The sequence below is a fragment of the Oryza glaberrima genome, chromosome 12 (genome assembly GCF_000147395.1).
Source record: "Oryza glaberrima chromosome 12, OglaRS2, whole genome shotgun sequence".
Lineage (NCBI taxonomy): Eukaryota > Viridiplantae > Streptophyta > Magnoliopsida > Poales > Poaceae > Oryza > Oryza glaberrima.
In genome coordinates, this window is record NC_068337.1 from 21,700,417 (window position 1) to 21,719,861 (window position 19,445).

General features: G+C 44.5%; 3 protein-coding genes across 3 annotated transcripts; 1 reads left to right on the forward strand and 2 right to left on the reverse strand.

The window, feature by feature from the left end:
- The first annotated feature begins 341 nt into the window (after positions 1–341).
- LOC127757059 (probable protein phosphatase 2C 78) lies at positions 342–4,642 on the forward strand. The gene is made up of 4 exons (XM_052282482.1): positions 342–750; positions 1,364–1,731; positions 2,598–2,834; positions 2,915–4,642. Exons 1-4 carry the CDS (start codon positions 471–473, stop codon positions 3,206–3,208), a joined length of 1,179 nt encoding a protein of 392 aa, XP_052138442.1. The 5' UTR covers positions 342–470; the 3' UTR covers positions 3,209–4,642.
- A 125-nt stretch (positions 4,643–4,767) lies between these two features.
- LOC127757061 (lysine-rich arabinogalactan protein 19-like) lies at positions 4,768–6,666 on the reverse strand. The gene is made up of 2 exons (XM_052282484.1): positions 5,937–6,666; positions 4,768–5,185 (listed from the first exon to the last, which is right to left on the reverse strand). The coding sequence occupies exons 1-2, from the start codon at positions 6,546–6,548 to the stop codon at positions 5,090–5,092; spliced, it is 708 nt and encodes a 235-aa protein (XP_052138444.1). The 5' UTR covers positions 6,549–6,666; the 3' UTR covers positions 4,768–5,089.
- A 5,325-nt stretch (positions 6,667–11,991) lies between these two features.
- Positions 11,992–14,748, reverse strand: LOC127757056 (uncharacterized). The gene is made up of 3 exons (XM_052282478.1): positions 14,161–14,748; positions 13,427–13,774; positions 11,992–13,299 (listed from the first exon to the last, which is right to left on the reverse strand). The coding sequence occupies exons 1-3, from the start codon at positions 14,608–14,610 to the stop codon at positions 12,673–12,675; spliced, it is 1,425 nt and encodes a 474-aa protein (XP_052138438.1). The 5' UTR covers positions 14,611–14,748; the 3' UTR covers positions 11,992–12,672.
- Between the last annotated feature and the right edge of the window lie 4,697 nt (positions 14,749–19,445).

Sequence of the window (19,445 nt, forward strand, 5' to 3'; positions counted from 1 at the left end):
TATTTTTTAATATTTTCTCGGGCGTAGCCGCGTAGTAGAGAGCTGGGTACGTGTAGTACACTGTACTTGCTGGCTAGCTTGACCGGCGGCGACGTGGCCGGTCAACCCGACCGCCACGGCGACTCGTCTTCCCCACTCCACGTGGGCCCCACCACCGCACGGCCGGTGCGTTGACCGGTCAGTCTCCCAGAGCCCCACCATCCACACGGTCGTCGCGATACGATAACGTGGGCCGTCCACGTGTCCCATCGAGAGCCAATCGGACGGTCAATCGTCGTCTCAAGCCTCTGAATTGGGAAGCCTCCTCATAAAAAAACAGAAAAAAAAAAGCGAAGCTTTCGAGCTCCTAACAATAGGAGCAAAAGAGACAGCAAAGACAGCGCAGTTTTGGTGCGAATTTCGGAGGAAATTCGGTGGGAATTTTCGGGAGGAGGAGAAGAGGGAGCGCGGCGATCTTTGCGGCGACGACGATGCTGCTGCGGTGGCTGGCGCGGCCGGCGGAGAGGTGCCTGGGGCGAGGCGGCGGCGGCGGAGGAGGGGGAGGAGGGGATGGGTTGCTGTGGCACGCGGAGCTGAAGCCGCACGCGAGCGGGGAGTACTCCATCGCGGTGGCGCAGGCGAACGAGGAGCTGGAGGACCAGGGGCAGGTGGTGACCTCGCCGGCGGCGACCTTCGTCGGCGTCTACGACGGCCACGGTGGCCCCGAGGCGTCCCGCTTCATCTCCTCCCGCCTCTTCCCTCACCTCCACAGTTTAGTGCCTCAATAACAAGATTATTTTAGCGTGTGAATTTGATTTAGAATAGAACCAATCAGTTCGTAATAATGTCTTGGTAGGTTTAAGATTTTTCATTTCTGACAAAAAAAAATAATGCGTTCTTTTTGTTTGGCGTAATAGTATTTATTTTTTCTTTCCTTATATGGGTTTGCTTAACTTGACCGTTCAGTTTTCTGCGTCCTTTTAGTCAGGTTTAGCGTAGAATTCGGTGGATTTGATTACTTAATTAATGTAGTTTTTACTCCTCTTTATATAGTTGGCATTTAATAACCTGTTTGTCGAAGTAACAATCCTTTGTTTTGTCCGGTTCTATTGATACCTGGATAGTGTTCTACTGTGATGATTATCCATTTTTTTTTGCTTGATATACCACTTGCTCATTTAGAACTTTGCATATGCCTTATCTTTTGATAGCTCCAGCTGGTACTTGGTAGACTCTAGATTGTGTTGTCTATTACTGATGAGATGAATTTTGTGGTTTACCTACTTATTCTGACCAAAGATATCATCATAATTCAATCAAGTTATGTGCTCACCATTAACTTAAGATGTACTAACGATGCCATGCTCTGAATTAATTGGATCAGGGTTTGCATCTGAGCAAGGTGGCATGTCCACCGATGCAATCAAGAGGGCATTCCATGCCACGGAGGAGGAGTTCTTGGACATGGTCAAGCGATCCTGGCTCAAGCAGCCACAGATTGCCTCGGTTGGTTCATGCTGCCTCGTCGGAGCAATCACCGATAACGTTCTATATGTCGCCAATTTAGGGGACTCGAGGGCCGTCCTTGGCCGTAGGGGGCCTGATGGTCGGGAGGTAGTGGCTGAGAGACTATCCAATGACCACAATGTTGCAGAGGAGGAGGTCAGAAAGGAGCTCACTGAGCAGCATCCTGATGATTCACGTATAGTCATCTATACCCGAGGAGTTTGGAGGATTAAGGGCATCATTCAGGTATGTACCGTTCAACCCTGTTAGTTGGTATATTTGTCGTATGTGGCATACTATTTGGAGTCATGTGTAGCACCGCCAAGTGATCTGGATTGTACTATTAAGCTTCATGCAGAAGCTAAGGCGCAACAAACATGTTGCAGGTTTCTGACGTTAAGTTTCAGAAACATAGTAATTCAAATTTACCTCCTGTTATTTCAGATGATTATGAACAAGCAAAACATAAGTGAGACCAGATAGTAGTTTTAAGGGAATATAATGAAATTTGATTTAGCTGTTTATCATCGCAACTCATAATAGCTGCTTTTAAATACACCCTGAAATTGATGGGCAATCCAAAGTTCTAGCAAAGTTACATATTTATGTCCGTGCATCTCATTTGCTGGCTTTATACCGTGATGTGCAGAATTTGTTACTCGGATAAAGGCAATATTCCTCTTTCCTAGATAAAATTCGGACGTCACTTTCATTTCATGTTCAATGTACATTGATGCATCTGTTCTCGAAATCGTGACTTAGGTTCTAATATTCTTTTGTAAAGCACTTCTTGCATCCGATAAAAACATAGGAATATATCCTGTTCTAAAAAGCCAGTAAGTAGGATTGCTTGTGCAGTGTGGCTAACCCTTATGCTAAGCCATGCTCGTGTAAAGTTTCTCCTTTTTGTATTTTCTTAAGCCTCACGGTAATCGATCTTGCGGAATATTATATTACATAAAAAGAATGACACTGGCTACTTGCATCCATAATCATCAGTATGCTTTACCACGTTTCCCAAAACTTTCAACAGTTACACTCACTATCTGCTTTCTTGCATCTGAGATGTGAGATGCTGTTTAACATATGGACACTGTTTGTTTCATTCTCAGGTTTCCAGATCAATTGGAGATGTATACCTGAAGAAGCCTGAATTTGCTAGAGACCCTATATTCCGGCAATATGTTTGTTCCATTCCATTGAAGCGACCTGTCATGACGGCTGAACCATCGATCAAAGAACATCAGTTGAGGCAGCAAGACTTATTCTTGATATTTGCATCGGATGGTCTGTGGGAGCAGCTAACTGATAAAGCAGCGGTTGATATCGTCTTCAAGAATCCCAGAGCAGTAAGCTATGGTTTACTCCAATCTCACGACTAACTGTATATACAAAATCTGATGCATTTGTGTGAACTTGTGTTTGATAGGGGATAGCGAAGCGGTTGGTGCGAGCAGCGCTGACTGAAGCGGCGAGGAAACGAGAGATGAGATACACTGATATCAAACATATAGAGAGAGGCAGCAGGCGGAATTTCCACGACGATATCACAGTCGTTGTGGTCTATCTTGACCATCACAAGCATGGTGTGCGGCCTAATTTGGGTAACAGAAACAGTTTCCGGTTCACCAATGCGCCGGTGGACATCTTCTCCGGCAGCTCAGAAGAGGTGGATCACCACCCTCTCAGGCTGAATCTTGCAATGGATGGTGCTGTGGGTTAGGTTTGTGTTTTTGCATAAAAAACCAAATATAGTCAAAAGAAAAGTGACAAAAAGGGTGAATTCTCTTTTCTGTCACATAGATTGAGCCAAACACAACTTTCACCAAGATATCAAAATATGGGATGCATTTAGAGGTTTGAGGTTTTGCTTTTCATTTTTTACATAGTGGGTTTGTATAAAGTTGTCCTAGACTCCAAACGAATGTCTCTTCTCCAAGCAAGTTGATGTTTCTGGAGAAAGAGTCTCATTCCTTTTGGAGATTATTGTGGCCTTGTGGGGGATCAATCATCAAAGACTGATCCTCAAAACAGAAAAAGGAAAATCTAAAGATTGTTCCTGAATCCTCATGGATCCTTTGCATATCTAACAAGCTAAGGATTGTTTTTTCCTTGATCCTGAAGATGTGTAGAACACTGTGAATGGATTCGAGATTCCAAAAATATATAAGTACAACCTGAGATTGCTTGGCTTTTGTGTGTGTGCAGTACAGCAGTAGCAGTAGCATGGGGCTTGTCAGTTGTCACCAAAAGAAGCGCTTTTCCAGCCTTTGTGACTTTCTCTTTTATCAGGCTTGGTGTTTTCTTCTTGTTTCACTGCTTGCTAGGCAGCTACTCCTGCTATAATGCTAGAGTAGACAGGAGAGCACTGCCGATATTGTAATCTTCTGTGAAGTTCGAAGACCCAACGGTTGTATCTACTAGACATGATCAGACAAGAGCAACATTATTTTCTGAAGATCATCAGTACTCAGGTTCTCATGTTCCATGTAAACATATGCATATACATCTAGCTCAAAATATTGGAATAACAGGTTTATCATAATGTTTCCAGTTTCCATATAATAGGACAGGTCAGTGGTCACCACTAACTACAATCAGGAGCCAAGCAGAGTGTGATTGTGACTTGGGGGTGTCATTATCTGGTTCCAGTATTGTCAGCATCCTAGAGATCCTTATGCATTTGTCCATGTAGAAATTCCTTCCAAACATTCCAACAAGAACTCTCACAAGGCATTGCATATATCATGTGTGTAGTAGTTTTCAACTTTTCATGGTCCAGTCCTCCACAGATGCTACAGCAGCAACATCTATAGCTTACTCCTACTGCAAGAAAACAAAATTGCCAACTGTAATCAATCACATTAACACCCCTCTTTCCTTCTTCCACTGTTGCAGAGGACAAAAGAAATTGAATACCCCTGTCTGCAAGTGCAAATCCAGAGGCTGTTTTGGTAACACCACTACTCCCTACTGTACTCTCACTTGTTCTTCATTGAACAAAGCTACTGTAATTTCACCTAATCCTTGCTTAAATAAAAGTCTTGCTTGTTCTTCATTGAACAAAGCTACTGTAATTTCACCTAATCCTTGCCTAAATAAAAGTCTTGGGCAGTGTTCACTCCATTTTACAGTATCAAAAATGAGAAGCAAAAGAGAGCAGCATCCCTGAACACTCACATGGAGGAGTCAACCAGAGGTCACCGACAATTACTGTTAGTTCGAGCGGGCCCCACTTGTCAGTGACAACCCCTCATGAAAAGATGGGTTTACAGCAATTGCAGCAGAATGTGGATCATTGATGAGCAATAGTGGTACTACTAATCATCATCATATGGATAGGTAAACAATGTGCTGCAGATCAATGCAGGTAATACTCCAAAACACAATACTACTGTAGCAAGTATTAATACTACTAGCATACAAGCTCAGGCAAAAGTAGCAGCAGCAGTTGCACTAATAATACTGACACTATCAAAGCATCTCTCTCAAACTCTACACCTCTCTCTCTCTCTCTCTCTCTCTCTCTACAGCAGCAATGATCGGTAGTGACACTGTGACAGTAACAGCGGCAGTGGCTCTCTGACAGGTGGCCCCCACCGGCTCAGACGAAAGCCGGGCCCACCGTCAGCGACAGCAGCAGCATCAGCAGCAGGGCCGCGCCTCCTCCCACCGCGCTGTACCCTCGCGGCGCGTCGCTCTGCACAAATGGGGGCCCACGTTTCAGTCAGAGAGAGCGCAAGCAATTATTATTACTGTAATAAATCCGTCTCATAAAAATACTGCATGCAATAAATCAGCCGCGTAAAATAAAAAAGTACAGTACGTCCCTACATTACAAAATATACTAAAACCTAAAAAAACATAATTATTGATCACACTAATAAATACTTCTCCATCTAAAAATATAATAATTTTCGAGCTAACGGCCATATCACCGAAAATTGTTATGTTTTGGGAGGAGTATAGTATAATGCCCGTATCTAATAGAATTAAATATCTTGAGTAGATGATTCAATAAATAATACTTTAATAGAGAAAGCAAGCATTAAAAAAATGACTTAAATTTTATTATATTTTGGAATGAATAGTATAAATGAACCCGAGAAAAAACTACGTATTTGGCCTCTGGGTGGGCTCCACGTGTCATCGTAATGGCGAGTGTATGGTGGGCCCACGAACCATCGAGAGGGTGGGTGCGTGTTCCGCGGGCTCAGGTGGGCCCGGGCCCCCGTCTCTTTTGACCGGAAGCGCTGACACGTGGGACCCACCCCCACCCCCGCCGCGCTTTGATGTTCGTGCGGACGCGAGGTGCTCGCCATCAAATCCGGCTTACCACTCCGGGGTTTGGAATCCGACGGCCCAGATCGACTCGCGGTATCAAACCGACGGTCCAGATTGGCTCGTAGCAGAGCCGTACGTAGAGGGAGAGTGGAGTGGAGGATACGTACCGACATATCGGCGGCGGAGGGGCCGGGGCCGGGGGCGAAGGCGGCGGTGGTCGCCGGCGAGGCGGCGGCGAGGGGGGAGCCTGCCGGGGAGAGGCGCTTCTTCCTCGGCTTCTTGGTCGCCGGCGCGGGCGCCGCGACGTCGTCGGACGGCGCGGGCGCCGCGGCGATGACGGGAGCCGGCGCGAGGGGCGCCGGTGTCGGCGGCGGCGACGACGACAATGCCGGCGCCGGGGCGAGCGCTACCGGCGGCGCGGCCACCGGCGGGGGCAATGTGGGAGCCGGCGCCGGGGGAGACGACGACGCCGTCGTCGGCGCCGGCGCGGCGGCGGGAGGCGGCAATGCGGGCGACGGGGAGGTGGCCGCGGCGGGCGGAGGCGACGCCGGGGAGGTCGCCGGGGAGGTGAGCTTGGTGCCGGAGTGGGACGGGGACGCGGCGGGGGAGGTGGAGATGTGGCGGTGGCGGTTCTTGGAAGAAGATGAAGGTGCGGAGGCGGCCGGTGAGTGCGCCGCGCCGGAGCTGGGCGCGGCGGCCGGAGACGACTGGGAGGTCACCGCCGGCGCTGCGGTGGCGAGGAGGAGGAGCACCGGGAGGAGGAGGAGGCGAGCTGCCATTGGCAATGGCAGTGAGAGAGCTCAGTGGAGGGAGTGAAGGAGGAGAGAGCAAAGCTGAGCTGAAGTGAAGTGAAGGAGAGCAATAAAAACACTGGCTAGTGAGTGACCAGCTGACCACCACTACTGATGAGTGGTGGAGAACTGAGAGTGAGAAGAAGCACACTGACCAGGGGGCCCACTGGCAGCAGCAGCTAGCCTCTGTGTCAGCCACTCGCTGGCTCACTGTGTGTGGGCCACACCAAGGCTGAGTCTCTCACTTCCTTTTTTTTTTTTCCTTACAGTGGCTTTGCAGTTCATTGTCTGCTGAAATTAATTATTTCTTCTACTAGAAAAGAATGCAGGAGGACAGGAGAAGAGAAGGGAAATTTAGGGTTTATATTTACGACGAAAACCCATTGAAAACTGCGAAATTTCCAAGATTTTAACGTGGGACGAAATCAGATTCTGAGTGAAATTTCAAATGGTTTTCAAGAATTCAAATTTGAAACAGTAAGTTCTGATAAAAAGAAATATTAGCGAAAAATGTTATACCACTGGGTAGGAATCTAGCACTCGATCAAAAAGGTAAAATCGAAAATTGTTTAGCACTAGATTGACAGCACAGTGATTTTCTCTCTCACAAAAGGGCTGAGATGAGATGATGATGCTATTAACGGCTTGCTTTGGCTTTAACCTTTTCCCTTTAGTTACTTTGTTCTTGTTTAAGTTGATGGTAACACTTAAGTGCCGAGGAGGCAAGGAATGTTGGAGGTGAGGTGAAGTCGGTGAAGGAAAAGGTAGCTTAGGTAGCTGTGCTTTTTGTAAGGCCCAAAGTACAGGATAAGTTTCCTGGCCCATGTAGGATAGGCCTTTGCACTTTGGAAGCCCAATGTTGCACTTCTTGCTTCAAGACTGGCCCAATATTACTGAGCTACCCTCTTTGCTAGTCCATTAACACACACACTCTCTCGTCTCTGTCTCTGTGTGTGTGTGTTTGTGTTATCTAGTTGCAAAGGAGTCTTCGAATTTCCTCTTTGTTTTCTTTCCGTTCATATTTTCCTATGTTTTGTGGGTTTCTTTTTTCATTTCATCGCATTCTGAAATGCACTGCAAACATAGATGTATTTGACCCACAAGTCAATGGAAGATGCAGAAAACACAAATGAAACGAGTGTTTCTTTCTAGAGCTTTGTTCTGGTCCAGCAGTTGGTATCTTCAGGTACTGGTACCACCAGGTACCAAACGAAATCCGGCCATTCAATAAACTGGGGTACGATTGGAAATGAAGTAAAGCAGCCGGCTAGCGTGCGACGACGAAATCTCCTCATCTTCACAGGCATATCCGAGTCGCCGCTGCCGTCGCATTCTGCTCTCCTTGACGCACGACATCGTTCCTCAGCTCGCGCCGTCGCGCACGTCTCTGTCACCGCCGTCGCTGCCGCCTGTCCTCCCCCTAGCCCTAGCGTGTCCTTGCTCTGCGGCAACGACAGTGCGGCCGACGCTGCCGCAACATGTATCCTGACGCGCCGGACTTTGTCGCCGCCGCCGCTGTAGTCTGCACCCTATAATTGTTCTGCAACGGAGGTTGTGTTGGAGCTTTTCGCATGAGTATTGATTTTGTGTTTGTCTGACAAATCAACCTGAAGCCATTTAGGCAAATCAACTTCATGCTTCTCTTTTTTTTTGCGGGGAACTTCCTGCTTCTCAATTTATTCTTGTATGTATCTTTCATGCTCAAGAACCGTTCAACCAAATCAACCATCGTCGTCGCTAGCAATGACCCGTGGAGTGCTGCCGTCGTCGCCGAAGACAATTATCGGAGCGCTGCCGCCGCAGTTGCAGATGATCCCTGGAGCACCGCCGTCGCTGCCGATAACTCCTGGAATGCTGCCATTGTCGCCGCTGAGAACAACTCTTGGAGCACCGTTGTGGCCGCAGAAGACTGATGGAGTGCACCGTAATTCCTGAAGCGTCGCCGGCTCGCCGCCACTGCCATTGATTTTCCTCTGCAAAGCCTTATCCAAAACACGGATCAAATCGACGAAATTCCTTTCCATGTGCAAATACAATTTTACCCCTCCACCTCGTTCCCCTTTGGCAGGCACCATGTAGGGAGTAAATGGTACCTTAAGGTACCAATTGATGTCAGCCATCCAATCATATTTATCCAACGGTCCACATTTGGTATCGGGCTTCACTGCTGGACAGTAAAAAAACTCTTTTTGAGCTTAAGCTGAAGATGAACAAACACAAGCCTGACATTCTTTTTTTCTGAAGTAAACTTTTCGAAACCAAATTTCTGAAGAAACCACATCTTCACTGTCTACCCAGTGATGATTCCTTCAGTGGAGTCTCAACATTGAAGCAGTACAGCACTACTCCCTCTGTCCAAAAAGACCGAATTCTTCGGTTTTCGGTTTTCGTGTTCAACGTTTGACCGTCCGTTTTATATGAATTTTTTTTATGATTAGTATTTTCATTATCATTAGATGATAAAACATGAACAATACTTTATGCATGACTTATCTTTTTAAATTTTTTCATAATTTTTTTAAATAAGATAAACGGTCAAACGTTAGACACGGAAACCCAGAAATTGAATTTTTTTTTGGAATGGAGGAAGTACAACTCATCAGAAAAAACATTGGACCGGATAGGAATGTCATAGGATCCAGTTCCCAAACATTTGTTCGAGATGGCCTCCAGCTATCACTCTATCAGTGGATGCATGGCGTCATCTGCAAGAACAGTAGGTAGAGCCATCTTTTTTCCATGGTAGAGTGTAGACTACTATAGTAGTAGCACTTGCTACATTGGATACTGCTACAACTCTAGTGCTATCCAGTTGCACAAGAATCTGTTCTTCCTCCTCCTACCACCAAATTCCTCAGTATTTGATCCGTTTTGTTCATTGTTCAGTTTACATCATCACCAATTATTTTGTCTAAAGTGCCTTCCATTTTGCAACCCTTCCACTTGTCAACCATTGTGGCGAGAATAGGGTTTAATGTTTTTGGGTGACTTTCTGTAATCCCGTCCCCTTCTGCTTTTCTCTTTCACCTGTACAGACTTTTACTCCTCTTAATATAAAGATGCGCTCCTTGTGTATTCCCGAAAAACTTGTCAACCAACACTCACGTCGAGACTCAACTATAGGTTAGAACTAAGACATTCGCTCTGATAGTCTGATACCGTGTTAGGTTTTATCGGTCAATAGATATAGGCTTTGATGCCATGTTAGGTTTTATTGGTTGATAAACTCGTTATCCAAATGCTTAATATGAGGAAAGATGCTATCGACCACGCTTCAGAAAGGGTATTAATCCTATTTGCAGCAAATGCTAATTAAGGGACATAGATTTTGAGCTTCTTTTCTAGCTAGGCTGGTGAAGCTGAAACTGCAGGACGCCATGATAATCCTCTGAATCTTCTCGCACGTCCTCCATAATAACACCTTCAGAGACATTCCTGCACTCTGTAAACACCAACCTTTCTGCATAAACACTTTACACCAAGTGCCTGCAGAAACTCAGCTGCACTCTCACTCATCAGTTTACCATCTTTATTCCTTCTTACCCTACAGCATTTCTTGATCCGATGGAGCCCTGACCGACTGTTCCTGCCACAGTAATCCCAGATCATCTCTGAATAAGTAAAAAATTTCTTACTCTTGTCAGCAGCATGCAGCAAGCCACTTCACTTCAGTTGGACTCCCAGCCTTTGAGATGCCATGCCATGGCATGGAATGGAATATCATGTGTTGCTGATCAAACAAAGTACCTTGCAATTGCACTAGAGGAGTAAAGGTGGCAACTTTTCTTTTTTTCTTGTGAGGGCAACTTTTCCCTCTGAACTTTTTGCTCAAGACTTCACCTTTAGCTCACCCAAGTCAAAAGAGAGAGCAATATGCAATGCCCTACACACACACACACACACACATCCCCTCTCTCCATAATTGATTGTGTGTTTTGCTGTTCAAAGTCCAAGTCTAAAAGTGCTCTCTGCTCTTAACAACCTTGGAGTGCTCCAGTGACAGCAGTGTGTGTGTGTGTGCGTGTGGTCCTGATCGATCTCTGAACTTTTAAAACACACAAATGCAGCAAACGGTTTTCAGAAGGAGAAAAAGCTGCAGAAACTCGCTGGATTCATGTGTGTTTGATTGATTTCAGCAATGCATTGGGAGATCTTTTGCGCAATTTTTCTTCGGTTTCTGGAGACGTAGGGTCCGGTTTGGAACCATGTGTGAAAATGAAGGATCAATTAAACGGCTTGCAATAATTTTGCTCTTGCTGGATAGTAGCTGAGTAGGGTTGAGCTTGTTCTTGCATGCTTTTCTTGTGTAGCCTTTTGTGTGTAGGAAGCGGCTTCATTGTCAAACTAGGCTAAGGTAGTGATGCTTGAGGGCATGTTCAGTTTGCTTTGTTCCATTCTAGTATGGTTGTATGAACTTTTCTAGGCTTCCTTTGGAATGTGTGGCTTTCTTGGTATTCAATTCTAGCATGTGTAATGAGAAAACGGGATAATAGGAAAAATATGTGATTTTAATGAGAACGCAAGTGTAAAACAAATATTTAAAAGAAAGAAAAATACAGGAAGGGCCATTTGAATAGACCGAAAAAAATATACGAATTAGAGCAGAGATAAAACTCCTGCAAAAAAAAAAGAAAAAGAGCAGAGATAAAACAAAATGTAGGTTTTCATGAGGTTGGTCCTCATGTCAAATCGAAATTGTATTGTCTTGTGCCATTTCACATGAATTTCATAGGATTGTTGAAGTCCCAATCTTTTTGTCTCAGAACCAAATAGGAAATTTTTCAATAGGAGTCATACCCTACAAATTTCCTATGTTTTCCATACAAATCGAAGGGGCCTTGAATGGTTCAAAACTCCAACAAGTGCTACAAACTTCTGCAAAGCTCCAATCTACAAGAATTTGACCAGAGAGGACAGGTCAGAAGGGTCTGAGAAGGTTCAGACTTGAGGCAGGGCAGTGATAATTTTTTTTTTAAACTAGAGACATTGATCTCTTCTTCCCAAGAAGAACACACAGCCCTAAGAATAAAACTATTCCAACTCACAGGAGGAAAGAGAGTGTTGCAAAGACCATCAATGGATTCAATGCTAATGGCATCAGAGTGGTGGCACCCATTGTGCTGATGAAAGTCTGAAAGCTTCTCAGGGAATGGAGCACAAAAACATAGTATCATAGTGGCAAAGCTAATTACACCTCATAAGAAAGAAGAGAAATACATGTATTCATCACAGCACCTGAGGCTGAAGCACATGGGGACCATGCCATCATATTAATGAATCATACTCCCCAGCATATACAGCATACTAAAGCTGAATGCAAGCAGTGGCAAAAGCTAACATTGATGTTGCATTATATAACTAACAATATTACCATTCAAAAGCTAACATCATTTGCTTTAGCATGCAGGAGTGTGGGGGCAAATTGAGTCCATAAGCCACAAAAAGAAACAATTCATTCCATGATATTCATTAGAAGTTCTGGCTTACATCAACTTCTGTAGAATACAACCACCATCTCATACTAAATAAAGAGAGATGTGAAGGAAGGACAGGGAAAAAAACAACCAGAGACCCATCATGATAACCCTAAACAAAGAGCAACAGCAATTCAGAACTCTTAATCTTTCACCTAAAGTTAGTTTTGACCGGAGACTATCACCAACCAAAAGCACACTGGACTGCTAAAATCAGAATAAAATCACTCTCAATTGCCAGAGAAGAAACCCTTCTTCCTCTCTGGGCTCCGATAAATTAGTATCGCTATAAGAGAAAGAACAGCACCACCACCATGATCCCTTACCATGTGGTTGGGTGCAGGATGAGAAACACCCCTCCTGGTTCTTCCACAAGGCACCGACAAAAAAAAACGCCAGAAGTTACTAACAACTACCTACTACCATATATCTGAATAAGATAGGTAAGGGTTCTTCACAATAGGCCTCCTCAGGGATATGGAAGACCATGTGAATTCCTTAAGCTTCCTATTTACAGGACATTTGGAATTTGCAAAGCTCCAAATCATCCTCCCTTGGCTCTTTCTTGCTACCCTACAACCATCAAAATGAGTCAGTAGCACTGGCACTGCAAGAAGCAACTATGAACAGACAGCAAATCACTTGAAATCTCGCTGCAGCGCTCCGCTCCACGCGACATTGTCGTCTGCCTTCTCCAACGCGGCCACCTTAGCACTATGGCATTGGAGAAGACCAACCTTGCTCTTCTCGCCATGAGGAAGCTCGACGGTCTCGCTGATGGATCCAGACTTGATGTCGGTGGGCGGGATGAAGCAATCGATGGAGAGTCCAGGGACATTGAACGCGACCTCCTCGATGCTCCATGCCTCCTCCATGCGAGTCTTGGTGTGGCTCATGGCAACCTCTCCGAAACGGAAGAGAGTCACAGCGGAGCGACCAGCGTGCGCAACCATTATACCCTCCACCGGGCGGTAGTCCTCGATGAACGAATTGATGGTGGTCTCCCAGTAAATCGCGTCCCCTCCGGTCGTGGACTGAATCCTGGTGAGGTGCGAATCCTCAAGGTGCACAAGGAGGCCAGTCTTCTGGCTGAAATACCCAAAGAGAACATGCCGGATGATCTCCGCAAGCCCCTCGCTGCGCGCTCTTAGCGTCTCAGGATCTGCACACAGCTTCAGGATGAAGCAATCCTCCCCATTCACCTTCCTCTCACCAATGCACCGCGCACCGGCAAACATGCTCGCCGCGGTCAGAGGATCCAAGCCCTGAAGATACAACATGAACCAACAACAATTTCAGTCAGACTAACCACCTTCTTCCACCATATACACACAATGGCACATTTCAGACGACATCAAACTACAAGACATGGCAGGCTCCCCGGTGTGCTACCTGGAGTGCGCGGCGGAGAGGGCGGACGGGGCCCTTGGCGGAATGCGCGCCGAGCCACGGCGTGTGGCGCCACACGAGCTTGCCATTGCAGCCGGCGTGCACCTTGCTCCCGCCGACGGCGAGCTCAATGTACCACATCTCCGGGGCCATCTGCCACAGCACGAACCGGCCGGACTCCGCGGCGCGCGCCGCCATGCGGTTCCTCACCACGCGGCCGCCGGTCTCGAACTCCGTCGCCACCATCCTCACCTTGCCCATGGCGTACGAGTTCCTCACTGACGACAGCAGCTTCTGCCCCCCGGAGGCAGCCAGATACTGCTGCAGAATGTACTGCGCCGACGAGGTCTCCTGCAAGAACACATCGTAATGGTAAAATTTACAGCTACAACAAAATACTTTTTACAACTACATCAAAGAGTTGCTGATTTCTTTTTTCTTTCGGTAAATGGGTAGCTGAAAGTGAAATGGTAGAACACTACATGAGGAAATAAACCGTTTGTACAGTGGATATGAGAAAATGTATCACATCCAAACATCACATCAAGAACCAGTTCTTCTTCTTGTTTTTTTTTTTCATATTGTTTCTCCCTAACGAACCAGCAGGTTTTCTAGAAGAAGAAATAATTGAATAGGTGGCGACTTTAGAAATTAATTAATCCAAGAACTCAAAATCCACACACACCAAAAATCACAAAAAAATTTCACCCGAGAGAATTTCACCGAAGAGGTCTTACAATGGGGGTGTCCTTGATGCTGAGGTGGGGGAGCGGCTCGCCGGCGGCGACGTGCACCGGCGCGAGCGGCGCGCCCATGACGCCGAGCAGCAGCCTCAGGTCGTTCCGCCTCGCCGCGCCGCCGCCGCCGCCGCCGCCGCCGGCGGCCGCGACCACTGCCGCGCCGGCCGTCGACGGCGCGCGCGACAGCTGGCCGCGCACCCACCGCCCCCACCCCTCCCTCCTCACCGCCGCCGCCGCCGACGACGACCTCCCGCCGTCGCCGGACTCCGGATCCGGGCCCTCCATGAGCGGCGCGAGCATCTCCCCCCCACCACCACCCGCGTACCGCAGCGCCGCGGCCACCTCTGCCGCGGCGGCGGCCTGCGACCGGCGGCGAGCGCGCGCCGGCGAGAGGCCGCGGGCGACCTCCTCCCGGAGCGCGGAGAAGAAGCCCTGCTTCTTGTCCATGGGAGGGACCTGTTTGTAAATACGAGAAAGCAAAGGGGCCCTCGCGCGCGTGAAGACTGAAGAACCGAGAGGTGGGGAGGACCTGGATGTAAATATAAGCGAAGCCGAGGGGGCTTTGCGGGAAAATGGCAGTGGAGCGAGGAGTGTGTGAAGCGAGGAGACTGCGGTGGGCTTATACGGTTGCCAGTGTGCTGCAGTGATTCTGGTCACCTCCCATGGTGAACTCACCCCCCTTTTATAAATGGTCCTACACTATTTTTGGTATTTTACCTAGCACTGTAATTTTTCTTTTTCACCTTCTTCTACTCTTGGGGTGAAAAGGGTCGATGTCGATTAATCGGTAATGACGGAATTTATGCGGTCGGGGAACAAGTAATGTTGACGATATCAGCGGTACATAATGGGTTGCTCACTGAACCTGTATTAACAGTCGTACTGAATTGTCTTTTTTTACGACACTGGCTTAGATTAGATAGGGTATTGTTTGGAATGGTTGCGGTTTCTAGTTTGACTTTGATTGAATGCGCGGAAGGATTCTGGAGGGGGTTAAATCTTGAATTATGAGAATTTTAATTAGACATGCAACCGTACAAGAAATGTAGGGTTTGCTTAAGCTTCAGAACACGCTTCTTCGATTGGATAATAAGACACACAACTTAAACAATGTTTTGTCATGTCATTCTGTTCTACTATATAAATTATATTTTGGATAAAACCAAAAGGATGACAGTGTATATATGACATTAGTATACATATTAAAATGAAGAATCCAACCTACTCTTAAAAGAAAAACTAAACCTATTAATCTTTATGTTGAGACACATTTTTTTATAACGATCCTCATAATCAACCATACTATTTTAACACCTAACGTCTGTAGACAGTGTTCTAATGGCGGTTAGAATTTTCCAAATTATGAATTGTAAAACGAAAAGTAACATCTAATTAGCTTCTGGTTGTGTTTTATTGTCCTAACTGTGTTATGTATAAAATCAAAACAATGACATGTAGATATGATGTTGCTTTACATAATACTAGAATAGAACCTAACCTATTAAAAGCAAAACTAAACCTATTAACCTTTATGCTGAGACACATTTTTCAAATCAATCCTTACATAAAAAAACTATGTATATAAATATTTTTTATTATTTTAACACCAACCACTGTAGATAGTGATGTAAGGACAGCTTAGAATTTTCCAATATATGAATTGTAAAACAAAAGGTAAATAAAAGAAAATGACAAAGGTGATGGAGCCAAAGCCTACCCATCACCCTAGTGAGGTGAGCATAGCACACTAGCCAGACCTGCCACCGTGGGCCCCACACTGGGGCTCGCCGTCCCATGACGGCGCCGTTAGCGAAGCTTCTGATGCCGGGCGGACGGAAAAGCCACCAATTAACGCCGTTAGCTTAGCGGCAGCACGTGACACGCACGCAGGGCTCACCTGGACCGGACAGGGTCTCTTTTGCTCCCTGTTTCCAGCTTCCACTTGTGAAATCCGTACTTAGATTAGATTAGATTAGATTCAAAGCACTTTAATTAGCTTTCATAAGTGCCTCTAATTAGCTTTGCTTAGCTTTGATCACTCAAAGCTAAAAAGAGGCCACACCCTGGTCTTCTTTACCCCTTCTACCAATTATGGTGTTTCATGAAGCAGATTTACAGATTTATATAGTGTGAAGATGCTGTTCGGGTTCTCTTTGCAAATTATCGAGAAAAAAGAAATCACCAAATTAGGCTGTCCATGAAGAGGCAAAGTCAAGTTAAACAAGAATCTAACCGTACCTAACACTCTCAAGGTGGTGTTAATATATGCGACATAATTAACAATGAATAACGTGCTTACGTATAGAAAATCATAGGTGTGCTTCTTAGAAGCTAGGATTTCACTCCCGACCGTTGGAGGACAGCAAGAATATTTTTTTAGTTGCTTCGAAATGTGCACAAATATGTATAAATAGATTTTTATCCATTACGAGGCTGACACGTGGGTTCAGGTTACGGGGCCGGGTAGAACTAAACTGATGAACTCACCAACCAGCTGAAACTCTAATAATTTTGACGGATTTTGTCCGTACCCTCTAGCGCGAAAATATTGTGTAGATTTAGTATATTTGATGCTACTCGTGGTGTCTAGCGTGGGGTTAATTATGTATTTAGCTATTGTTTGGTGGTTAATTATTTCATGAGTCATTACTTAGCCAATGAAACTATCTCCATCAAGGAGGGGGACTTGGCGTGCGTGCAAGCTAGGTTGATTAATAATTAGTAGTACTTTGGTTTGGTTGGTGATGCTAATTGATCATCAATGCACGCTCAAGGGCATGATCATAAGAGAGTGTGTTAGTAGGGTCACATGATAATTAAGCAGAGCATGCACAAGCTGGTCAGTTAATTTTTTGGATCTCTAGCTAGCTAGCTAGTTTAATCTGTTAGTAGCTTCCTAGACATAAGATCATATAGGTACGTAGAATTGATTATGTTATATATTAGCAGCAGGATGTAGGCATATTTTTTGGGGGGAAAGTTAATTAAATTTAATTTGGGGTGGACTTCAATTCGCACGACTGAAAAGAGAATCATCACTGTGCACGATCTCTAAATTTCGATCGGCTAATTAATTGTTTTTTTAATGCAGTAAGGTTGACCCCTCGAAATTATTAAATTGGATGCTGTCTGAGAAATAATTAAAGTATTGGGCAGTGTTTTTCTCGTGTGTTTTATTTACTCCTGGAACTGAAGACAATAAGAGCAAGTTTAATAGTATAGCCAGCTACTAGCTCCAATTCATATATAGCCAATCTAATAGCTTATTCATACAATAGTTATGTACTACACTATTAATATCTGGTCCCACCTGTCATACACACCCTGCGTCTTGGAGTCCGTGCTACAGCTGGCTACAAATCTATAGCCCGCTGCTCTTCTCTCTCCTTATTTATCTTCTTAAAATATGTTTGTAGCTGGCTTATAGCCTGCTATTGTACTTGCTCTAAGTGAGTACGTTATATAAGAAATTAGCCAAGTCGTGCCATATGCAGCAGGATATACCTATATATAATACCTTAGAGAGAAGAGTTAATTATATCATGTTTATTGCTGAAAATGATGCTGGGTTAATTAATTAATTGATGAGATATGGGGTTACTGTAACAAGAATATATACGAGAGCAAACTAACAATAATATAATCTAAGCATACGTTTTATCCAAATATCATACTAGTAGTATTATTTATCGTTCTATCATATAATTACTTTCCATATCAATTCCAAATAATTGATATAGACTAGCTATTCGAGGGGGTCAAACAGCACGTACTACCCACTCGGCAGACACACTTTAGAGATGGCCTTCCATCTTATCATGGACTGCAGATACATGAAAAAAATAATACATACTCTTAAACTGGATAGCACAAGAACATATAAAACCGAGCAATTGGGATCCATTCATAACTGATTGCCGACGCTGGCAACCTGCACCATAGGACACCTAGGAAAGGAATTCGCACCCTACTACTCCTAACGTCTTGGGAGATCGATATGGAATTAAGGAGAGGTACCAAAGGGTGTTCTAGCATAAAGAGCTCTTGACTTTAGTTCTCGCTGCAAAAATTCAGGAGGCTAAAACCTGGACCCTAGCATGAGCGGAACGCCTAGCGCAGATCTTACCTTCGTTTCCTTTTTTTCCTTGTAAAGTTCCCTTTTTAGCAGTTTTTTCTCATGCCATATTCAATGAAATTGGTGCACTTTAGGTACGTCAAGAAAAATATTTAATTACTCTGATGTCAATTAATGTTTACTCTGCTGCATTAATTTATGTCTTCCTCAATTCCCTTTTGGCTTCTTAAGCTACTAGTTAAATACACGTGTTTCGCTATAGATTAAAATAAATTATACATGTGTGTTAATATTAATTGCTTGAAATAAATCGTATGTAGGAGGACTATTTTGTAGTATTAATAAAGCAGTTGGTAATACAATGCTCTATACATTAGAGTTAATTGCTAGGGTGACAACCATTATCTTCTTTTGAAATGATATATAGATATTGATTTAATATCCTATTTATATAGTTCACTTCGTAAGTTAAGATGCCAATTTTGTGAAAAGAAACTGACTGGACACCATTCGCCCATATGACAATAAATTAAGGGTTAAATCGCGATGAAAACCACCCATCCATTGAAACTACAAAATCATATAACGCCATCTGATGGGTATGTTTTAGTAATGTCCACCCATACAATTGTGTGGGCACTCCAACAATTGCGTGAATTCACAAGAAAATTGACATCAAGTGTCAATTAATAACCATCCATTTGGCATAGTTGTATGTAGCACCTATGATATATCATAATCATCCTAGCTTGCTTAATTGATTAGCTTTCTTTCATCCCCAGCTGTACTCTATATACATATATATATATATATATATATATATATATATATATATATATATATATATATATATATATATATATATATATATATATATATATATATATATATATATATATATATATATATATATATATATATATATATATATATATATGTATGTATGTATGTATGTATGTATGTATGTATGTACTCCTACATATAGATTTTGATCACTGTCACACCATTGATTACCAACAATGACACTGAGCATATATTTAGCAGCAGCAGTGATGCTCAAGTGTAGTGTTGGGAGGGAGGCCACTTTCAGCTAGCTAAGCTAATCTTCCAGTTGGAGAGCCGGCCGGCTAGCTAGCTGGCACAAACAATGGTTAATCTCTTAATTACCATGACAGCTAGCTCCATTAACCTCAGTGCACAGGCAAAT